The sequence below is a fragment of the Macaca thibetana genome, chromosome 9 (assembly GCF_024542745.1).
Source record: "Macaca thibetana thibetana isolate TM-01 chromosome 9, ASM2454274v1, whole genome shotgun sequence".
Classification (NCBI taxonomy): domain Eukaryota; kingdom Metazoa; phylum Chordata; class Mammalia; order Primates; family Cercopithecidae; genus Macaca; species Macaca thibetana.
Window position 1 is genome coordinate 124,083,320 of NC_065586.1, and position 21,924 is coordinate 124,105,243.

At 49.1% G+C, this 21,924-nt stretch overlaps 2 protein-coding genes across 6 annotated transcripts in view; both read left to right on the plus strand.

Annotated features, from left to right (window-relative positions):
* Window positions 1-21,924, plus strand: part of LOC126962584 (peptidyl-prolyl cis-trans isomerase A-like) — an 890,552-nt gene that overhangs the window by 588,116 nt on the left and 280,512 nt on the right. The gene's annotated exons all lie outside the window — the stretch shown is intronic.
* Window positions 1-21,924, plus strand: part of PTPRE (protein tyrosine phosphatase receptor type E) — a 181,461-nt gene that overhangs the window by 117,345 nt on the left and 42,192 nt on the right. For all 4 annotated transcript variants that reach the window (XM_050803735.1, XM_050803736.1, XM_050803732.1 and 1 more), the window contains exon 3: window positions 19,601-19,716. In XM_050803735.1, the coding sequence (XP_050659692.1) occupies window positions 19,608-19,716 (109 nt within the window). In that variant the 5' untranslated portion in view covers window positions 19,601-19,607. The remainder of the gene's footprint in view (window positions 1-19,600; window positions 19,717-21,924) is intronic.

A 21,924-nucleotide genomic window follows, 5' to 3' on the forward strand; every position in this document is an offset into this window, starting at 1 on the left:
TCCTGCCTCAGCCTCCCGAGCAGCTGGGACTACAAGCGCCTGCCACCTCGCCTGGCTAATATTTTTGTATTTTTAGTAGAAACGGGGTTTCACCATGTTAGCCAGGATGGTCTCGATCTCCTGACCTCGTGATCCGCCTGCCTCAGCCTCCCAAAGTGCTGGGATTACAGGCGTGAGCCACTGCACCCAGCCAAGTGTCTTTTTTTCAGGTGGGATGGTAGTAAACTCAATGAGAGAGCATTTTGCACATCAGGCTAGACCCTGCATCTGAAGTGGCAGAGGGCATTCATTCTCCAGGTGCCACACAGGCCTCTGAAGGGACTGTGACCTCCTGGGGGCAGGGGTGTGCTCCCGGACCTCCTGTGAGCCTCCTTAGCACTCAGCAAACCCCCGCATGTTTGGGGATATGCGCTGAAATGAGCCAGGTGGGATTTAATGGATTCTGAAGTACAACTGTGCAGCCTCAGGTTGCCTTCGGCCTCCAGGCCCTCGGGGCACCGCCATGCTCCCCAGGGCATGAGGTTTCAGAAAACACAGTCTGTTCCCAGAATTAGCACAATCAGAGCCCTGGTGAGACGGTGAAACTACTGTCCTTGGCCTCCAAAGCATGGAATGCCCCCAAGCCAATGAATGGTCATGAAATTTCCCACCTCCTGTTCCACTCACTTGCCAGTCACTCAGAGACAGCGCCTGCAGTGAGACTGTGCCCCAGAGTCTCACCACAGCCAGTCACAGGACCACAGGTGCCTGCTATGAAGGAGGGAAGAAAGGCCAACAGGCACAGAAAAAATAATCTTGCTGTTCTAAGTTTTTTGCTGTATCTCTTACCACGTGCTCCCCGTGAGGCTGCTTTTGGCTGGAGGGTCAGCCTCTTTGACTCTGATGGCAAGTCTACATTCCTGTTCAAGGCTTTGATTTCCAGTACAGTCGGCCCCAGTGTTCAGGACTGATCCTAGAGGATGCATCAGTTATTGATCATCAATAGTTTATTGTCCTATCACTGCGTCTCCCCTGGACGTGGTAACGGAGGTATTGGTTTATTCATGGATCCTGTTTGAAGGACATGACAAATTGATTTTCCGACACAGCCCAGATAAAGTCAAATGAAAGTCACAAGGTAGAAGAGGTGGTCTTGACCTGATCATCACATTGAAAATGCCTTTACCATGTTCGGAAGCCCTGGAGAATCTCACAGCACCACCCAGGCCCCTCCTGAGTCGGCAGCACTGAGTCCCCAGGTGCACCCAGCACCCTGCTCCCTGAGAAGCACTTAGGCAGGGCCTGAGACGATGCCCAGCGAGGAAACAGGGCAGGGCCAGGGCTGCCCCCAGGCCTTGTGAAAGTGGGAGCTGTGCCTCTCACAACCTTCCTGTCCCTGCAGGGGGAATCCCAAGGCCCCACTGGGCATTCTCCAGGCGTTTTATGAAGCTCGGGTTCAGAACAGGAGGTGCCCGGCAGCTTCGGAATCCATGGCCCAGGGCCTGGCCTGCCCCGTGCTGACTGCCCCAGTGAGAGGGAGGCACACACCTCCCTGCACTCCTCCTGGCCACTCTCGCACAGTTCCACAGGGTGCTGCCGCTCTGGACTCTGCCCTGTCCCTCCGGAGGCCCCTCCAGAAGGTGCAAGACCATGAGAGGGCCCTGACTCACGGGAGCTCATGTTCAAGTTCAGAGAGAAAAGCAGACAGGGAGGCACGTGGAGCAGTGGACAGCCAGCCATCATGACCAGCGGAGACAGCTAGCAGGGCTCCCCAGGCAGGCACAGGAGCCTGGGAGGGGCGCTGGAGGTGGGTGTGATGCCAGAGTGGAGTCCTGTGAACAAGGGCCGGGAGATGACGGTCGACTGGAAAGAAACCACCATCGCTGCTCCAAAGTCACCCTATAGTGATCTTGACAGGCTGTGGCAGCTGAACGTCTTCATTAATGTGAAAAGACAATCATGAAGACAATGAAAATGACTCTGAGCGCCTCTCCCGGGGAGTAGAGAGCGCCATCTGCATTTGCGATAGTGGCCCCCATCCGTAGTTTCACTTCCACAATTTCAATTACCCACGGTCAGCCGTGGCCTAAAATACATGAATAGAGTGAACAAGATATTTTAAGAGAGACCACGTTCACGTGACTTCGGTAACAGGATATTGTTAGAATTGTTCTATTTTATTGTTGTTGTTAATCTCTTACTGTGCCTGATTCATAAAATAAACTTTATGTAGGTACGTATGTATGGGAAAAAGCATAGTATATATACATTATATAGGAAAAAGGATAGTATATATGCATAGTATGTATAGGAAAAAGGATAGTATATGTACATAATATGTAGAGGAAAAAGGATAGTACATATATATAGTATGTATAGGAAAAAGCATAGTATATATACATAGTACATACAGAAAACAGCACAGTAACTATGTTCTGAAATAGGTGAGTAGAGTACAAGATATATTGAGAGAGAAGAGAGAGACCACGTTCACGTGACTTCGGTAACAGGATATTGTTAGAATTGTTCTATTTTATTGTTGTTGTTAATCTCTTACTGTGCCTAATTCATAAAATAAACTTTATGTAGGTATGTATGTATAGGAAAAAGCATAGTATATATACATTATATAGGAAAAAGGATAGTATATATACATGGTATGTAGAGGAAAAAGGATAGTACATATACATAGTATGTGTAGGAAAAAGCATAGTATATATACACAGTACATATAGAAAACAGCATAGTAACTGTGTTCTAAAATAGGTGAGTAGAGTACAAGATACTTTGAGAGAGAAGAGAGAGACCAAGTTTACATGATTTCCATGACGGCATATTGTTAAAATTGTTCTATTTTATTATTGTTGTTAACCTCCTAAACAGCGCCCAACTTAGAGAATAAACTCTACGTAGGTACGTATGTGTAGGAAAAAGCAGAGTATAGTCTATCTGTGGCTTCAGGGGCTCTTAGACCATATCCCACACAGATAAGGGGGGAACTGCTCTCTATAAATTGATGGTGCTTTCCATTAGAGCCACGGCAGTTTCTAGTGGAAAAAGTAACAAGTCTGCAAAAGTGTTGAGGGCAGTGTCCTCGGTGTCTGTTAATTGTAGTTTACTTTTCTCTGTGGAGGTTAACCTTGCTGTCTTAGGGCACGCTTTCGTGATCATAGTCTACTCTGTTATAATAATTTGGTCTTGGTAAGATCCAAAGACTATCCCAAACACAACTATCTTGTCACTGCTTAGGCGGTAATTTTTAGTGAGTAAAGGATTCAATCAGTATCTTTGGTGGTATTGGTGGTATATGTTATTTGAAATGACAATCAGCTGCTACAAGGATGGGAAAAATTAATTATTGGTAATCTTCAAATCTCATGAAGAATTGTGAGACATTGTACATTGTTCTCAAATTTTAGATTTGGTAAGGAAACCTTTGTCTTTCATCTTTGGTTTTATGTGACCCCCATTCAGGAATGAAGATTTATCACTTTAAGGTTTTCAGGGGCTTCCTTGCTTTGTTCTTTCAAGACAAGAAGGATAATTTTCCTCTTTAGGGCGGAAATGTATCCAATAAAAGTCAGGCTATATATAGTTCATTCTGTCTTATTTGGCCCCAGCTATTGTAAAGTTCACATGCTTTAAATGGGTAATTAGCCAGTGGGCTTGTTGGTTGTTGATTAAATGAATTCGAGTATGGCTTTAGGGTCTGAGAAAATGTGCTTTCGAGAAGCTTCCTTGTGTCTCCAGCTGTCTGTGGGTCTGTCGTTTTTATTGGAATCAAGATAGACTTAATTCTCACAGAATAAGCTCTTTACTTTTTATTCATTTTCAAGAGGACACTGTGCATAATTGGAATTATGCAAATTAGAGAATTAGAGTTTGGCGCATAGGAAATTGAAATTATCCCTTAACAGACTTCCTGACCCGCCGGCGTTCTTACCGGTCCTTGGCCTGGGTAGAGTGCTGCTGAGTCCTCGGGCAGACCCTGTGCCTGTGCTAGTCCCACCCCCTCAGCATCTGGGCCTGCCCAGTCCCAGCCAGGCAGGGAGCCCCAGGAGGAAGCCCATCAGGGGACTTCCTGTGGCTTTAAAATTTCTTTTGCTTTTTAAAAAATTCTTTGATCAAATAAAGTTTAGTGTATAAGCCACAGGTGTGCACTTGAGGCTTCTGCAGCATTTACATAAGAAAGCATTGAGCAGTGGCTCACACCTATATTTCCAGCGCTTTGGGAGGCCAAGACGGGAGGATCACTTGAGGCCAGGAGTTTGGGACCAGCCTGGGCAATATAGCAAGACCCCATCTCTACAAAAAGTACAAATGAAATTAGGCAAGGATGATGGTGCATAACTGTAGTTCCAGCTACTCAGGAGGCTGAGGTGGGAGGATGGCTTGAGCCCAGGAGTTTGAGGCTGCAGTGAGTCATGATCATGCCACTGCACTCCAGCCTGGGTGACAGAATGAGATCATGTCTCAAAAAAAAAGAAAAAGAAAAAGGAAAAAGCACTGAAATGAATTATGAAGCATTATTAACTCTTAGACATCATGGATTTTTAAAATTCTTTTACGATAAATTACCACTCTGTTACTCTGCCAGCATCAGGGAATGGGGTCAGTGCTGTGACTCCCTAGTGAGGACCCATGGCTTAGGCTTCTCTGTCTTAGCTTTGCTGGAGCTTCTTCTTCACTCAAGGAAACCCCATCTGCAGATTCCAAGCCTCCCACTGGGGAGGTGAGGTCAGGACGTGGTCGTTTGAGTATGGAAATAGCGATAGATTTTATTGCCCCACTTATAGACGAGTAAACTGCAGACATCACCTCCATAGTCACCCACACAGTCAGGAGTAGGCCTGGGCGTCGGAGCTGGACCCTGTGCCCTCATCCTGAGCTCCTCCCAGACCCTGCAGCCTCTCCACGCAGCCTCACGTGGAGGGAGCTCAGTGCCACTCTTCATCCCCACAGGAACTCCCTGAACCCTGGGGCCTCCATGCCTGCACTGGATTCGGGTCCGCGGGCAGCGCTGCCTGCAGAGCCCTGCATGTGGGGCTGGACTTTTCCACCAGAATCTGCTCCAGGGGACCCAGGAAAGCGGCCACTCCCCAGCTCCCAGCAGCCTCCTGGGTCACCCTCTTTCCCAGGGCACTGTCTGTTCCCCAGGGACCTCAGATGCCTCTGAACACACCTGGCCTGTGTGTATAGGGGCAGGGGACATGTGTATAAGGGGAGGGAGACACATCTTTGTGTCCATGGCTGCCTTTCTTTGGCCACCAGAGCCAGGTACTTCCGGGGGTACAATCTCCCAGGGTGTGCTCAGAATTCAGTTTCCAGCCTCCCGAGAGTCTCCCATGTATCTCTGGAAACCCCAAAACAACTCATTCCTGGCAGGCCAGGCATGCATGCATGGTGGGTGGCTGTGTGGCCTGACCCTGCATGGCCCAGGTGGGCCCCAGGCTGCAGAAGAAAGAACACAGCACTTCCTCCCTCAAACCCCCAGCGCCTCTCTGGTTGGCCAGCCAGGTGCAGTCCTCCCTGTCCTCATCCATCTGTGTTCCAAGGCAGAGGGGCGCTGCCTGTCTGGGGGACTGTTAGGGGAGGGTCCAGCAAGAGGCCCTCTGCAGCCTTGCCGGCCAGCACAAAGCAGTACATCTTTATCCCTTCCTCCTTTCCACCTGGCTGACACCTGGCCTTTCTCCTATCTGTCTTCAGTGAAGGAAGATACAGAACAACACCCACTTCTAGTGAGTCAGCTCGGGCTTGTCCAGAGCACAGCTGGTCCACTCCCCAGACCCCTGGAGGACACTGTGGGTCCATTCAGGTCCCTGCAGTGAGAGCCAGACCAGGGACACTACCAAGTCTCTCATCCTTATTTCTCTCTGCCTGTTTCCTCTCCCACTTTTTCTCTCTTAACACTTGGACTTCTTTGCCAGTCTTTTAGTAATGTTTCAGTGATTTTACATTTAGACACAGGCAATTACTTTTGTTCAAAAGCATTCAATTCCAACCTTCACCAACTGAGATAAAAAGCAAGCCCTTTGCATCCTTTTCTCTTTAACAAGCAAAACCGTCTCCAAAGAGGCCAGCTCACCGTGGCTACGTCTGAAACTTGCTGAGTCGACAAATTTTACGGTTAAGGGTTTTTTATTGTTATTCTTTAAATCTTTCATCCATGTAAGTATATTCATACTTGAAGCTTGGAAAATGTCTGAATTGTGTTTCTCCTTCAGAAAACATACTTTTTTTATTTGAGCTTTTGTATTTCTCCATGTATAACAAATAATCATCTTGCCCTATGAGTCATATTGTCCTGATTTCATAGAAAACAGGTGCAGTATTAGATACAGACGCAGAGAGGGTCAACCCACAGCTGTGGTTTTCATGCCTGTGGGCAGGACTTATGATAGTCCCTATTTCCTAGAGGGGGTATTAGCAGGCAATGAGGTGACGCTTAGGTTAGAAGCACTTAGCACAGGGCCTGGTATGTATCCAGTGTCCAAAAAGGTTGATTTGTATTATTAGCAGTTATTCTGAGGAATTAACTCTGGCCTCGCCAGCCTGTGCTTCCTGCGGTGAGAGGCCTGATGGAGCCCAGTGGTCTGTGTGGCTGTCTGCTTCCGAGCACTCTCCCTCCTCGGCTGCCTTTGTGGGGCCTGCATGGTGGAGGGATGCCCAGCACCCCAGAATTCAGCCCCCACTGACCAGCACCCCATAGGATGCAAGTCAAAATGGGGCTCTGAGGTGTAGTTTAAAGGAGGTGCTTGTCCACTGGCCAGGAATGCCATTTCCCTGTTGTAATTATCCTTGTTGAGGCTGTTCTGCTCTCGGGTTTATCAGAAGATAAAGGGGTCAGCCTTCGCCTCCTGACCTTTGCTTTCCTTCCTAACCCAGAAACATGTGGGTCAGCACCTGCATGACCAGGATGGAGACTGGAAGAGTGGGCCATGGAGCCTTTGGAAAGGTATCCGGGCGTCATTTCCACACCAGCATGCATGTTATTTCTCCGTACATGGATGGATAGGCCTTGAAGAGCCCGAAAAAGCAGGCTAAGCTCGCCTGAAAGGGGATAATCCTTGGTGTTTCTCTTTTTGCCTAAAGATCCTGGATAAATGAACTGAGACAGACCCCAGTCTGGACCAGAGATGCTGCCCCTGCCGTTTGAGCCCACCTGGCTGAGAGAGGGCAGGTGACAGTCCCAGGACACCCACAGGAGGCCACTCAGGAGCCTGTATTTTGGGCAGAAACAAAGAAGCTGAGAGGCACAGTGAGGTGGGACACCTGCACGCTGAGGGTCTCCACCTCCCTAAGGCAGGACAGGTCATGGCAGAGGTTTCAGGGGAGGGTCCTGACTTTGGCTGGGGGTGTGGGAGTCTCCAGAGGCAGCGAGCCCAGGACACTGATGGGCAGACCGCTGGATTTCCGGAGAACACTGTACTTCACCAGCCTGCGTCAGACACGTGATTCACAGAACTTCTCCAAAGGAGGTTAGCCATGTTTGCCAGGCTCAGGGAGAAGTAAGGAGGCCTCCTCACCGTCGGTTAAATATGGGATCTGGATTACCCTGCACCTGTCTCCTGCCCAGTCCCTTCTGCGATCTCAGGTGGCCTCACTCCTGGCAGGCAGAAGGGACTCGGGTCACACGCAGCCACACTCAGGGATTAGGACCTCAAGTGTATCATTGAACCTGCTGCCTACCGCAGGCTGGGAATTGCTGGGCCGTGATCTCCTCCATCTTTTCTTTCTCCAGCTGCCTCTGAAGGTCACATAATCTGCATTTCTTAGGAAAAACAGGGCAAAGGTGAGATGGTACACAGAACACCTGGCCCTGGCTCAGCCCCTCATGTGGACAGGCTGCCAGGGCCACCGCCCTGCTGCAGGAGGGTCACCCTCAGCGCCCAGCAGAAGGGGTGGCCCCATTCTGTCCCTGAGACCCCACTCCCTCAGGCACAGCGGAGCAGCCCACTGGGACCCGGGGCTCCTTGGCTCTTGGGTTGTGCAGCCTTCATTCCCAGAGCACAAAGCCAAGGCCAGGAGTGGGAATCTGTCCCCAGCAAGAAGCCTCCATCCCTGGGGAGGCCTTGAGACCCTCTGGGATGAGGCCCAGTCCCCACCCGTGGCCACTCGCTTCCATGCTGCCCCAGGCCAGCCCTGGCCACCCCAGATGTCTGGCCCCTGTCCTGAATGCTATCCCCTCTGGCCTCGGCTGTCCTCCTCTCAGAGCGCTATCCTGCTCTGTCTCTGCTCAGGGTCCCCCCAGAGGCCTCCCGCTGGGATTTGTCTCCACGTTTCAGTTGCCTTTTGCCCCACATGCCCCGTCCTGTGGTTATTTACCATATGGGGACATCCTCCCTCTTGATTGCAGACTCCTCAGAGGCAGATAAGAGTGGGTGGCTTTCATCCTCCAGCTCCTAACTCCGAGCCCACTGGGCTGCTGTGCTGTGGTCCATGTGAGTCATCAGATGCCCCACGCGGAAGCCTCGTGGGGGCTCAGGGCCCCAGCTGGGGGCAGAGCACCTCCAGAATCCTCCCAACCGGCTGCAGGCTCCTAGTTCTTGGTGACTCAGTGGACGGGAGACCCGCCTACAGGTTTCCAAGCTGCTGCCTTTCTCTAACACATGGGTGGGTCCTGGCTCCCGGCACTGTTGTTCTCCACTTGCCCTGACCCAGCACCCACTGTGAGCCAGGCCTGTGGGCGTCAGCACCAAAGACCAGAAGAGTCGCCAGCCTATGGGGCATCTGAAGCAGGCAGCACAACTGACCCTCTCAGGCCAGACACCACCCAGGGCCTTCTCCCTGACCTCGGTTACAGCAGATGAGAAGGACGCCGCGGGAGAACCGAGTCAGGATGCCCAGACTGGATGACTTCCCTGCGGGCGGTGCACTGCTGAAGGCCCGTGGGTCTCCTTTCTCTGGGATAATGCCAGACTCCAGCGGAAGCTTTAGTCTATTTCTGAATAGAGAAAATCTGCTGAAAAATGTCTATTTTCCAGCTGAATAACAAGCCTTTCAAGAAGAGGAGGATGAGGAAAAGATGGCATGTGTCCAAGTTGAGCTGAGACGGACTGTAAGCCCAGGCCTGCGTAAGGCGCCCACAGTGGGCATCACCAGGGCTGAGGCCTTAGGGACCGCCAGCTTCCTCCACCCACCTGCCTGCACAGACAGCTCTTAGGCATCAATGCCTCAGCAGTCAGATCCGCCCAGGCTGCTTCTGAGTTTTGTGGAGAGATTGCTTTTCTGGGGGCGGGGACGGGACACTTATCTCCATCCCCCCACCAACCATCACAGGAGAATGAAAAACCTCAAAGAAAAACCCAGGGGGGCACACACAGGCACAGACCCCAGTGGAGATGCAGGCTCCGGAATTGCAGGCTCCTTTGTGGAAACGGCAGAGGCTCCCCACGTGGGCTTCCCTCACCCCTCCGAGGCCCTCCCAGGAAGATGTGGTGGCAGAGACCGTGTCCACTCAGCAAACACCGCCGCTCGCTTTGCTGAGTTTGCAGTTTCCCACAGCACGGCTGCTGCCCTGGCGAACAATGGGGCCACGCCATTATAATAACCAGCCCTTGCCTGATGAGTTACAGTTTACACGACTCACTCATTTGTGATCTCATGGGATTCTCTTGTTTCACTAATTGGGAAGCAGGTGCAGAGAGGTTAAGTGTTCTGGAAAAGGCCCTCCTCTGGGGGTGGAGGGAGGAGAGAGAGAGAGAGAGAGAGAGAGGATGAGAGTTAATGAGAAAGAGAGGCAGAGAGAGATGTCAAACCAGCTGGGTCTTCAGGCTCCGTGGCCTGGGCCCTTCCGAAAGTGCCATGAGTTGACGTGCTGGAGAGAATCCGCGTGCCAGTCCCTGACACCTTATTTCTTCATGGTGATTCCTTCAAAAACACCCGTGTAGCGCCTCCTTTGTGGCAGCTCTGAGACGGCACCAGGGTAGAGACCTGCATGAGAGTTGGCCCTGCCTTGAGGGGTGCCACATGCATGGATAATCCTGCCAGAAAGGTCTTCCTGGACATCTCTGAACACTGAGCGTTGGCGTTGCCAGGGGAGAGTCCTGGTTGCCCGTGTCCTATTCAGGTTCTGTGGGTTCCCAGGGCCCTGTGCTCTCTGTCGCCTGTAGGCCTCCCTCACCTCCCCAGCCCCCTTGGACTGGCTAACTCCCCTTCTCCCCAGGCAGCCCTCCAGACCCCTCTGGACAGGGGCAGGCACCCTGCAGGGCGCCTCTACCACATTGTGTGCTTCCCCCGCCTAACACATCGCAGTTGCATTCTATTTATTGAAGGCTTTTCTCTCTCTGGCTGAATCGCAAGCTTTGGAAGTGGGGAGGTGGGAGGAGGGGCCAAGGCCAGTGTTTGTCTTGTTTAGTTGTCTCTCCAGATTCTGGCAGTCAACTCTTAGTAACCAATGCTGAATGAATGCATGGGTGAATACATAAGCCAACCAGCAGGTACTCATGAGTCTAGAGAGTCTCCCTCAACTAGCAGCTGAATGGATTTCTTTGAAATCAAAAGTGTAGCATAAACTTACCCACAAGAGCTTAGTCCAGCCATCATCACTTTTGGAGGTCTGATCCAGGGTGGGCTGCACTCAGCGAGGCCTAGGACACAGCTGGCCAGCATCTCCTCTGTCAGCCACACCGCTGAGCAGAGGCTCTGTGGAGGGGCTGCAGGCCTCAGCACTGGGTGCCCTCTTCTCAGTGGGAGACAGCAGGAGGGCTGTGCTGTTTCCAACATTCCCAGCACCATTGTTTCACACCGTTACTGCTGAGCCCCGAGGGCAGATGGATGGAGCCGTGTTGTGTGGGCCCTGCTGTTTTCCGGCCCAGGGTGTTTCGGGCAGTGGTTCTGTTTCCCATATTGATCTTTCCCACGGCCCTGCCAGGTAGCCTCTGATAAAGCACATCTCTTCTGAGTAAGCAATGGCCTAGGGACCATAAAGTACCTGTGAGTGTGACTCTGCCAGATGAGGGGCAGGTGCAGCCATCGGTCGGACCTGAGCAAAGCTGCATTCCTTGCCTGGCTCAGGTGTGAATCTTCAGGGCAGCAAAATGTGGGTGAGACTGAGTAAGGGGAAAATCAAGATGTGTTTTGTTGAGAGAAGGAAAAATATGAGCAGGTCTCATGACAGAGGGCTCAGAGATCTAAATCTTGGAGGGCCCCAGGGCTCAGTTCCCACCACACCACGCCGTGTCTCTGCATTCTCTCCAGGGGACCGTATTTCCCTCTTCAACGGAGACAGCCCTATTTTCTGCTTGTTGTCCCTGTGTCCTGTCCACTTTCACATTTATTCCATATTTTTCATCTTACAGCAATTGAAATTTAAACTTTTTTTTTTGAAATGGAGTCTCATTCCATCATCCAGGCTGGAGTGCAGTGGTGCAATCTCAGCTCACTGCAACCTCCACCTCCTGGGTTCAAGCAATTATCCTGCCTCAGCCTCCTGAGTAGCTGGGATTACAGGCGTCCACTGCCACGCCTGGCTATTTTTTGTATTTTTACAAGAGATGGGGTTACAGCATATTGGCCACGGTGGTCTTGAACCCCTGACCTCAGGTGATCCACCCGTCTGGGCCTCCCAAAGTGCTGGGTTTACAGGCATGAGCCAGCATGCCTGGCTGAAAATTAAACTTTTAATGTTGAAATACTTGCATTAACAGAATCCAGGAAGGTTCTATAGGCTGTCCACTTGTGCCTCCCAGCTTCTGCTATGCTCTCCTCATAGGATGGAGACACCTGTGCCAGGAACAGGCTCTCTCTAATGGTGACTAAATCTGGAAGATGACAGCCACCATCTTCTCTCTCTTCATCACCCTTTCCTAACACAATGTCAGTAACACTTACCTTTCAAGGACAACAGGCGGGTTAGAAAAGAAAAAGTGCCCTTGGAGAAAAGTTGATTAGAACCAACTCCCATTGGCATCCCAGTGTGGTGGGAGGAGGCTTCAAGGCTGGGGCTCCTGCTGGCCACTTGTGGTACCAGCCAGTTGAGCTGCGGCCCACACCATGACCTGTGAGATGCCATGGTCATCAGCATCTGTGGGAAACGTGAGAAATTACAGGGTAGGGGATTTTGAAATATTTGTAGGAAATCAATACAACTTGTAAAAAACAGTCTGAACTCTCTTCTTCGATGGGCTTGGGCATTTATTGTATGATGTGAATCTGCAACTCTATTTAAATTATGTTTCAGTAGAACTTTCTGAATTTGCCTTAAACTTGTAGGTCAGGAATAACCAGAAAAGACGTATCAAGCCCTGATTTTTTTTTCCAGAAAGTTGATGATAATGTTGGAATAATTTGTAATTTATACCAAATACTTATAAACATTTATTAACTACCTCGGGGGCTGTAATGGTATCGCTGACCACATAGAAGCAAGAAAGAAATAAAAAGCTGCTAAGAGATCATCAGTATTCGCTAAGTGGCTGCTTGAAGACCCCTGCTCCTGAGGATGATAAATTGAAGGTGCTTTGCCAACTGCTCACAAAGCATGACTTTTCACTTAGATCAAACAAGTATTCTCAGCTAATTTTGCTCATCTTCAATTCCAGGTTTCACTGTGAAACCTGGAAGGTGAAGTGATAGCTGTTAGTGCTCCCAAGGGTAGAAGAATTTCATGAACCATCAGATGATGCCAGTGTTACATCAGTGTCGTTTTCAAGCAGTGATTTTCAAACAAAATCAGTCCATTCCCATAGTGGTTTTATTTTTTTTTTAATTCATTTCATGGAATCCCAATACAACTTGGATGTTGCTCCTGTCAAAGGCAAAGCCTTGACTTAATTACTAATGTCACAGGAAATGCAGTGGAAGAATCAGCGTCATGATAAAATTATTTGTGGGGGAATTAGGAATATGATATTATATAAGTGTGGGTAAAGCTCGGCATTTGTAGTAAATGTATTGTACTTGGAATTGATTGTGGTGTACACATCATTTATTTACTTATTTATTTATTCGAGATGGAGTATTGCTTTATCACCCAGGCTGGAGTGCAGTGGTACAATCTTGGCTCATTACAACCTCCGCCTCCTGAGTTCAAGTGGTTCTCCTGCCTCAACCTCCTGAGCAGCTGGGATTACAGGTGTGCGCCACCTCACCCAGCTAATTTTTGTATTTTTAGTAGAGACGGGGTTTCTCCATGTTGACCAGGATGGTCTCGAACTTCTGACCTCAAGTGATCTGCCTGCCTTAGCCTCCCAAAGTGCTGGGATTACAGGCATGAGCCACCATGCCCACCCTCACAGCATTTATAATTGTGTCCAAATTGGACATCTCATCAGTTAAAATAGAAGCTGTTGATGTCAAAATTTATAAATAGTTACACGTACACAGAGTAACTAAACTGCAAATTCATGGTAATTAGGCTGATGTTGAATTTTTAAGACACTGCAGCTTTGTAGTATGCACTTTCTCTCTCCTGCTCATCATCAATCAGATTCTAGAAATGTTCGAGGCTTCAAAGAATTATTTTGTAAATAAACCTAAGTGTCCTAAAAAGATGGTGAACCTTTCTGCAAACAAGGCCCTAAGTGAGTTTAGTTTAGTTCCAAACTAATTGGAAATATATTACAGAAGGATTCAATAAATGGAGCACCCAACCCCACCACGCCCTGCCCCCTGACACACACAGAACTCTTGGCTTTTGAAAATTTTATAGAGTTACAATTATTGAAAACAAAGGTTATGGCTGGGCATGGTGGTGGCTCACACCTGTAATCCCAGCACTTTGGGAGGTCAGGGCGGGAGGATTGCTTGAGTCTAGGAGTTTGAGACTAACCTGGGCAACATAGTGAGACCCCCCATCTTTACAAAAAAAAAGTCTTAAGTTTTGCCAGTCATGGTGGTGCACCCCTGTAGTCCCAGCTACTTGAGAGGCTGAGATGGGAGTATCCCTTGAGCCCAGGAGGTTGAGACTGCAGTGAACCGTGATGGTAGCACTGCACTCCAATCTGGGCAACAGAGCAAGACTCTGCCTCAAACAAACAAACAAACACACAAACAAATGAAGTTATGAACAGGAAGACACTAAAACTTATTTCTACAAAAACAAGGAAGCAATAAAGTGAATTAAATGATGAGAGCTCACAAACTGCTAATCTGAAAATAATGCAGGCAATTTTATTTTAAAAATTAAAACATAAATATTAATTATTAAACATTAATAATAATATTAATAAAACATTTCCCTCAACATTGAAAAACATATTGAGGGAAACATATTAGGAACAGATAAGGCTAAGAAATTGATCAGAGCCTGTGAATGTGTGCCGAGAATAAGTATCATTTTATGCTCTCATTTTATTTTCAGATAATCAATACCAAAAGGTTTTTTCTTTTCTTTTTTTTTTTTTTTTTTTTTTTTGTTGTTGTTGTTGTCATTGAAACAAGGTCTGGCTCTGTTGCCCAGGCTGGAGTGCAGTGGCAAGATCTTGGCTCATTGCAACCTCCACTTCCCAAGCTCAAGTGATCCTCCCACGTCAGCCACACAAGTAACTGGGACCACAAGCTCGCATCACCACGCCTGGCTAATTTTTTTGTATTTTTTCTAGAAATGGGGTCTTGCCGTATTGTTCAGGCTGGTCTCAAACTCCTGAGCTCATAGCAATCTGTCTGCCTGGGCCTCCAGAAATATTTCTTCTTAAATATATATATAAAATTAATATGTTATTTTGTTTTCAGATTAAAAATATTTTGTGAGAAGAACTACTTAATAGTCTTCCAGCTTAATAAAATCAAATCATTTGTCAATAAATGTTTTAGAGAAGCATATATTTTGAACCATTATAGCCCCCTCGTTTGCTCTCCAAGAAGTCCTGGTTTGGATGAGAAATTACGTGCGACCCATTCCAGGGGCTCTTTTTAAGTGCAGTGGCTTTGAAACCTGAGTATGGCTCCCAAATCATTGTCTCCTGCTTCCTTGAGAAGAACCCTCATCTGTTTCTTAGTTGAAAGCAAAACAGCTGCAGGTTTTGACCATGTAGGTGATGGGTTTGGGCTGCAGAGAGAAAACACTACCCTCTTGGAGCTGCAGGGGGCAGTGTGGGTCAGTCCACAGCTGGACATCCTGGGCCAGCTGGAAAGGGCACTTTCGGGTTTGGTGGGGCCAGAGGGGTGAGCTGGGCAGCTCCTGCCCAGAGGCACTAGCCCAGGGATGGCTCCTTGCCCTCAAATGCCCTGAAAGCCCCAATTATTGAGGTGGCCAGGGAGGAAGTCAGGAGCTGGGAAATGGGGACACGAGACAGCCCCCACTCTCTGGGGTCTCCTGGGCTGGTTGAGAGGTCCAAAACCCAAATCACCTTACACAGGGCCAGACAGCGTGATCCCAGGAAAGACTCCATCTCAGGTAGCTCAACCTCAAAATCTGGTGGGGTCAAGTAAAGGGTGAAGAGAGAGAGGGGACCACTCCAAGAGAGGGGGCAGGGATGTGGGGAAGTGGATGGGGCTCAGGAAAATCCCTTTCCTACCCTTGGTTGTGCACCTCGACCTGCCTCCTGCCCTCCCCCCAGCCCAGCCACTGTTTCCCAGTCTCTTGCCCAGCTCCCTTCCTCGGGCCCTGTTGCAGTGACTTCCTGCAACTTGCTGCCTTGACCCTGGCCTTCCTCTCCAATAACCCCCACAAGGAGTGCCTCCCCCACATACTGCACTTGCAGCCCACCTCTCCTTCTGACGAGGCCCCTAGACACCAAATGCAACTGCTACAGGCAGTCTCCTGAGGAATGTTCCACCGTCCTCTCTAATGCAGCCTTTCATCTTCAGTAACAACAGGACATTGCTCGTAAGATTTCAGTAAGAGGCCAGGCGTGGTGGCTCACGCCTGTAATCCCAGCACTTTGGGAGTCCAAGGCGGGGGGATCACAAGGTCAGGAGATCGAGACCATCCTGACTAACACAGTGAAACCCCGTCTCTACTAAAAATACAAAAAAAATAGCCAGGCGTGGTGGTGGGCGCCTGTAGTCCCAGCTACTCAGGAGGCTGAGGCAGGAGAATGGCATGAACCCAGGACGCGAAGCTTGCAGAGCTTGCAGTGAGCCGAGATCGTGCCACTGCACTCCAGCCTGGGCGACAGAGGGAGACTCTGTCTCAAAAAAAAAAAAAAAAAAAAAAAAAAAAAAGATTTCAGTGAGGGTTGATGAGGTCATTGATCTCAGAACCTCAGATAGCTTATCCTGCTTCATAGGAGCTCGGTAACTGGGAGCTTATATTATTGCTTTATGCCTCCCACTAAAAATCATCCTTATCCCCACCCTAGAGCCCCCATTCTCCTTGTCTCAGCTGATGAATGATGCTCCCTCCCACCCCAGCTCCCAAGATGGAAACCCCAATACCTTTGCTGCCTCACTTTTCACCCACATCCCACTGATCACCACTGCCATGGACCCTACCCTTGAAATCCTTCTCGACTCCCTCCCTCCTTTCCATTCCCATTGCCCCTGGCTTGATCTTTCTTAAACACACATTGCTTAGATCAATACGTCTCAAATGTTGATGAGCAGAGGAACCACCCAGGAACCTTTGTAAAAGGTGGGAGGTCTGGGACGGTCCTGAGACTCTGCATTCCTCACATGCTCCCAGGTGATGCTCAGGCTTCTGGACTACTCTCCAGCCGCAAAGGCTACCCTGTGTCAGGAGCTGACGCGCGGCGTCCAGGGCTCCCTCTGGAAACTTTCATGGCGACTCATGGCTCGTAGCCAAGATTTTTGAACTTCAGCCTATATAAAGCCATTATTCCCCAGATACTCTGATTTCTTCCATCTGGAGTTGGGCACAGGAATGGGCATCGTTCCTTCGTGCCCCCAGGTGACTCTAATAATGTAGATTGTTAATGGAAAAACGAGCCCCTAGGGCCAAGCCAAACTCTAGCATGGCATTGAGGGCCTACCCAATTCCTTTTCAGACTTTTCCTCCTCACTCATCTTCTCCCACGTACCGGAGAACCATGAACTGCCTGGACAGTGGGTCCTGTCTGGGCTCCCTTCGCTCCTCTGTCCCCTGCCTGCATCTCCCTCTGCCTTCCATCCTGGATGACTCACTCTACACTGCATTTCTGGGGAAGGTTTCATTAACTGCGTAGAGGAATCATTGCTCCCTCACCGTTGCTCCTTGGCACCGTGGCCTTGTCTCCGGAGCATGGGAGTGGGGTATCAGGGTGGCTATCCTTCTGCCTGTCCTTCCTCCTCAATGAGCCACTTTAGGGCTGAAACAAGACTATATTCTTTGCATCTCCAGGGCCTACCTGGCTGCCTGACCCAAGGACTTGCCCAGTGAGGAATATTAAAAAGACATCAGATGGAATAAAAAGACAGATTTATAATGAAATAGATAGCAGGTTGACGGTTGAGGGGAGTAAATATACAACCTGCTTTATCATAAATAAACTCCTTTTCTCATATCAGTCCTGGAAATCACATGTAATTTCTGCTCTACATACTCAGCATTTGGTAGGCTCACAACACAAACGGATGAAATACAAATCCTTAAAATTCTGCATGGTTTTAATCACTGTTTCAAGCACCATTTGGACCAGGTCACTCGTGCAAGCCCACTGAGAGTGAATGGCCAGGGACTAGCAAGTTGTCATTGGCTTTAAAATATAACGGGGACAGAGCCGGGCTCCAGCGGGCGGACAGGCTTTGAATTCTGCAGGTTGTTGCCCACTGCCGCTCGTGTCAGGAAAATCACCTGCGGCTCCCCTGAGCACTTCTGGACCTCAGTTTCTAATAGATGAACAAAATGATCTTTGTCTTTCTCAAGGATGTCAGCCTCCTCTTAGATCACTGAGCATTTGAAGAGGAGGGTTATCAAATTAATACATGAGATGAGACAATGTTTCAGCTAGGAAGTCTGCATCTCTGGAGCTGTATTAAACCAATTAATATTCCCCAATCAATTACTCTGTAATTTACTCAAGTATATTAAAAGTATTGTGGCAGTGTGCAGTAACAGATTTTTAAAAACAGTGTGTGCCTACATGGGCAGAGCTGCCAGTTGTGGAAGGGCCAGGGCAGCTTGCAGTGGGGGTGAGGGCTTCTGTCTCCAGGGTTCCTGGGTTCAAATCACGGTTCCTCCATGTCCTCCAGCCTGACTTTGGGCCAGTTCTTTATCCTTCGGGAACCTCTGTTTCTCAGCCCTGTGGGGTTATTGTGCAGATAATACAGATATAAAATACCCAGCACATAGTAGGTGCTCATGGAATTATTTGTGTATACGGCTCATTTTACAAATCTAAAATGTGTATTTTGGAAATTAAAAAAGAGGAAAGAAGTAAAAGTGCTGATTGCCACCATCGTAGTTGTTCTGGGCTAATTGTTATAATGTCCTCATAATGGTTTCATCTTAATAGTGGTGATTACTGAAACACAATTAGGATTTTTCACACTCATTCAGATATCTTCTCTAATTACAAGCATTAGTGTTTAACATGTGAGCAGCCGGGGAATGGATGTTTCTTGGCCTCAGTTCTGAAATGGGGTCCATTTGCATCCCTGAGGGAGGTCTCAGGCAGGAGAGGGCTGCTGGTGGGGACAGGCTGACCTTGGATGGGGTTCAGGGGATGGGTAGTGGAGGGGGGCACACCTCCACTGCATGTCTGCAATGTCAACAGCAAATCCCATTCAGCAGGTGCCACTGCCCACCTGCACCTGCCAGTGAGGCTCTAGTGACGGGTTTCCACACCACCAAGCAGTCACTGCCACATTTAGTGATGCTCTGATGTTCTGGCAAAATGGAGTGCCAGGTGAAGATCTGAGGTGATGGCCCACGGGTCCTCAGCATGAAAGAGCCTTTTTCTGTGCTGAGCCACTTTACAGTCTGGGTCTGCCCCTGGGCATTCCTACCCTCTACCCCCAATAAACATTCACCTGCATCCCAGGGTACTCAATTGGCTCTGTCAAGATGAGTGGACCATGGCCCCATCCTTACAGAGGCAGCTTACCTCCACTTCACCTGAGAGTTCAGACACGGCCATGGTCAGAGGCAAGGGTCAAGCTGCAGCCAGGCAGAGCATGCTGGAGCCAGACCAAGCATGCAGGAGCTAGACTGAGTGTGCTGGAGCAGCGAGGAATAGAGAACTTGGCTGCAGCCGGGCGATGAGGCTGCCTGAACTAGGCCCTGGAGGATCGACGTTTCCCAGGCAGAGTGAAGGAGGATGAAGAAACAGATTGAAAAGCAGTGTCTTGCTGGGTGTGAAGAGGACAGCTGGCTAGAGAGCAAGGCTTGAATGGGAGGGGTAGAGTTAGCAGGGCGAGTGGAGGGTGGATGGTAGAGGGTCCAGGACACCAGGCTAGGTCACCCAGAAGTGATTTCTCCTAAGTGGTTCCGGGGAGGGCAGGGGTCTGGGATGAGATCGCCCTGGGTTCCAGTCCCCGACCTGCCCCCACTAACCATCAACCAAGCGGGTCCTCTGAGTCCTGGTTCCCTCCTTTGAGTGAATGTCCATAGTCAGTGACCGTATCCCCCTGGTGTTGCGAAGGCTCAGTGAGATGATCCGTGAAAGTGACAGGCAAACGTCTTGGCTCAGAGGAAGCCCTGAAATGAAGTTGGCTCTTATCCTCATCATCACTGCCCGGCACCGGAGGGTCCCACTGCTGCTGCTGGATGACCTCTGAGCCTGTCCCTGCCTCTCTGCAGGTCCACCATGGAGCCCTTGTGTCCACTCCTGCTGGTGGGTTTTAGCTTGCCGCTCGCCAGGGCTCTCAGGGGCAACGAGACTACTATCGACAGCAACGAGACCACCACGACCTCAGGTAAGGACCCATGCCCCTCTCCCTTTCCCTGGCTGCCTCCCTTACTGCCTCCTCCTGAGCTCCTGGGACCATTCAGAGGGTGAAAAGGGGCTTAGGGTAAGAGAAGAATGGTGTGGCTCAATTTCTTAGTGTGCTTTTCATAGTTTGTGCCTCTAACAACAGGAAGGCTAAATAAGCTAGTTTAGCATTTGGTTGTTCAGCAAAGCTTAGTGTTCTAGAGGTGTCCCATCTACGACCCCAGCTGAGAGTCGGGGTCAGCCTTGGCTGGAGGCAGGAGAGCAATAGGGTTAAAAATCCTCCAAAATCCCGTTGTGCAGAAAACCAACCATGAACATACATGGACGAGGCGATGTGACAGTTAATGTCCCTGATGTGACAGTTAATGATATGAACTAAAGAATTATTCTTAGGCCAAGTGCAGTGGTTCATGCCTGTAATCCCAGCACTTTGGGAGGCCGAGGGGGCGGATCACGAGGTCAAGAGATCGAGACCATCTTGGCCAACATGGTGAAACCCCATCTCTACTAAAAATACAAAAATTAGCTGGGTGTGGTGGTGCACGCCTGTATTCCCAGCCACTCAGGAGGCTGAGGCAGGAGAATCACTTGAACCCAGGAGGTGGAGGTTGCAGTGAGCCGAGATTGCGCCGCTGCACTCCAGCCTGGTGACAGACCAAGACTCTGTCTCAAAAAAAAAAAAAAAAAAAAAGGGAATTATTCTTAATATTTTAGGTCAGATATTGGCATCATGGTTAGTTTTATTTTTAAAAAGAAGAGTCCTTGCCTTTCGAGATGCCTGCTGAAGCGTTCATGAGTGGACTGTGATGTCTAGGCATTATGCAGAAAAGACAAGAGGGATGTGGGGGTGGGAACTTGTGAGCAAAGTCACACCGAGGGCCCCACATGATTTTCTAACCCTGGACAAACGTCCTGCAAATGTACCATTGGTCCCAGGAGGAGGAAAGAGTGAAGATTTCTGGCAACAGAACCTCCAGTGAGGACAGCAGTTCTAAGCGCCCACCTGTCTTTTTCCTCTTCATATTGAAACCTCAGAGACATCTAAAACCCCAAAAACGAGAGACCAGAAGCTGCCAGCAAATATAAACTTGCCTCTTTGCAAGCCAGTCCTTCAGGGGCAGGTCACTGATGATTCAATGAGTTATTTCAACCCACAATCCCGACTTTTCTTCCCAATGCAAATCAACTGGCCACTTAGAAATATCTGACAAACTGCCTGGATGTCCCCTCACATCCAGGAGTCGCAACGGCAGAACATCCGTTTGCGCAACAGTGGGGAAGAATCTGCCTGGGCTCTGCAGACAGTCCCTCAGGTGGCACCGTGGGCACCAGCAGGATGACGTCCACTCCACATCTGAGGCTTTTCAGTTTATTTGAAAACAAAATTATTGGCTCCCATATTGCCACAGACATGGGGTGTTACTTTCAGGAGAAGGACACTGTCATGTGACCTCAGCACCCGGAGCAGAACTAAATGTGAAACTCACACCTTGGTCCAGCCTCTGCCAGGGCCTCAGCGTGCTGAGCAAGGCTGCTGGTCCACAAGCAAGAGGGAAAGGGGCCTCGGGTTATAAGGCGCAGATGGGCTCCTTTGACCTAGAATTGTAGAAGGGAACCTGACCCCGTGAAGTGCCCTTTAAATCTTCATCTGACCCCCGGAAGAAGTATGAAGGACCATTTCAGATGATAACACGTTGCCACAGTGTGCCAAAATAACAGGAAGCTGTTTCATTTGTTCATTGAACAAATTATATTCAGTACTCATCCAGACACATTCTTTTACAGAAGGAATTGAAGGTAAATGTTTACAAATTATATAATAAAATAATATGTAGAAGAACACAATGGGAACATGAGTAAAGAATATGACCAGGCAGAATACAAATATCTAATTATGTTTCACTAATCATGAAAAGATGCTCAACTCTCTAGAAATTAGAGAAATGCTAGTTAAAATAACATTATCATTTTACCTATCAGATAGACCGAAATGAAAAGGGTCGGCAATATCCCAGAGAAGAGAAATTGCTCCATTGCCCACTATGGGCAGCGTTCCGCAACCTTTGTGACACCAGGGACCAGTTTAATGGAAGACAGTTTTTCTGTGGAGTTGGTGGGGGGTGGGGGTGAGGAGGGCATGGTTTGGGGATGATTCGAGTGCATTATATTTATTGTGTACTTTATTTCTATT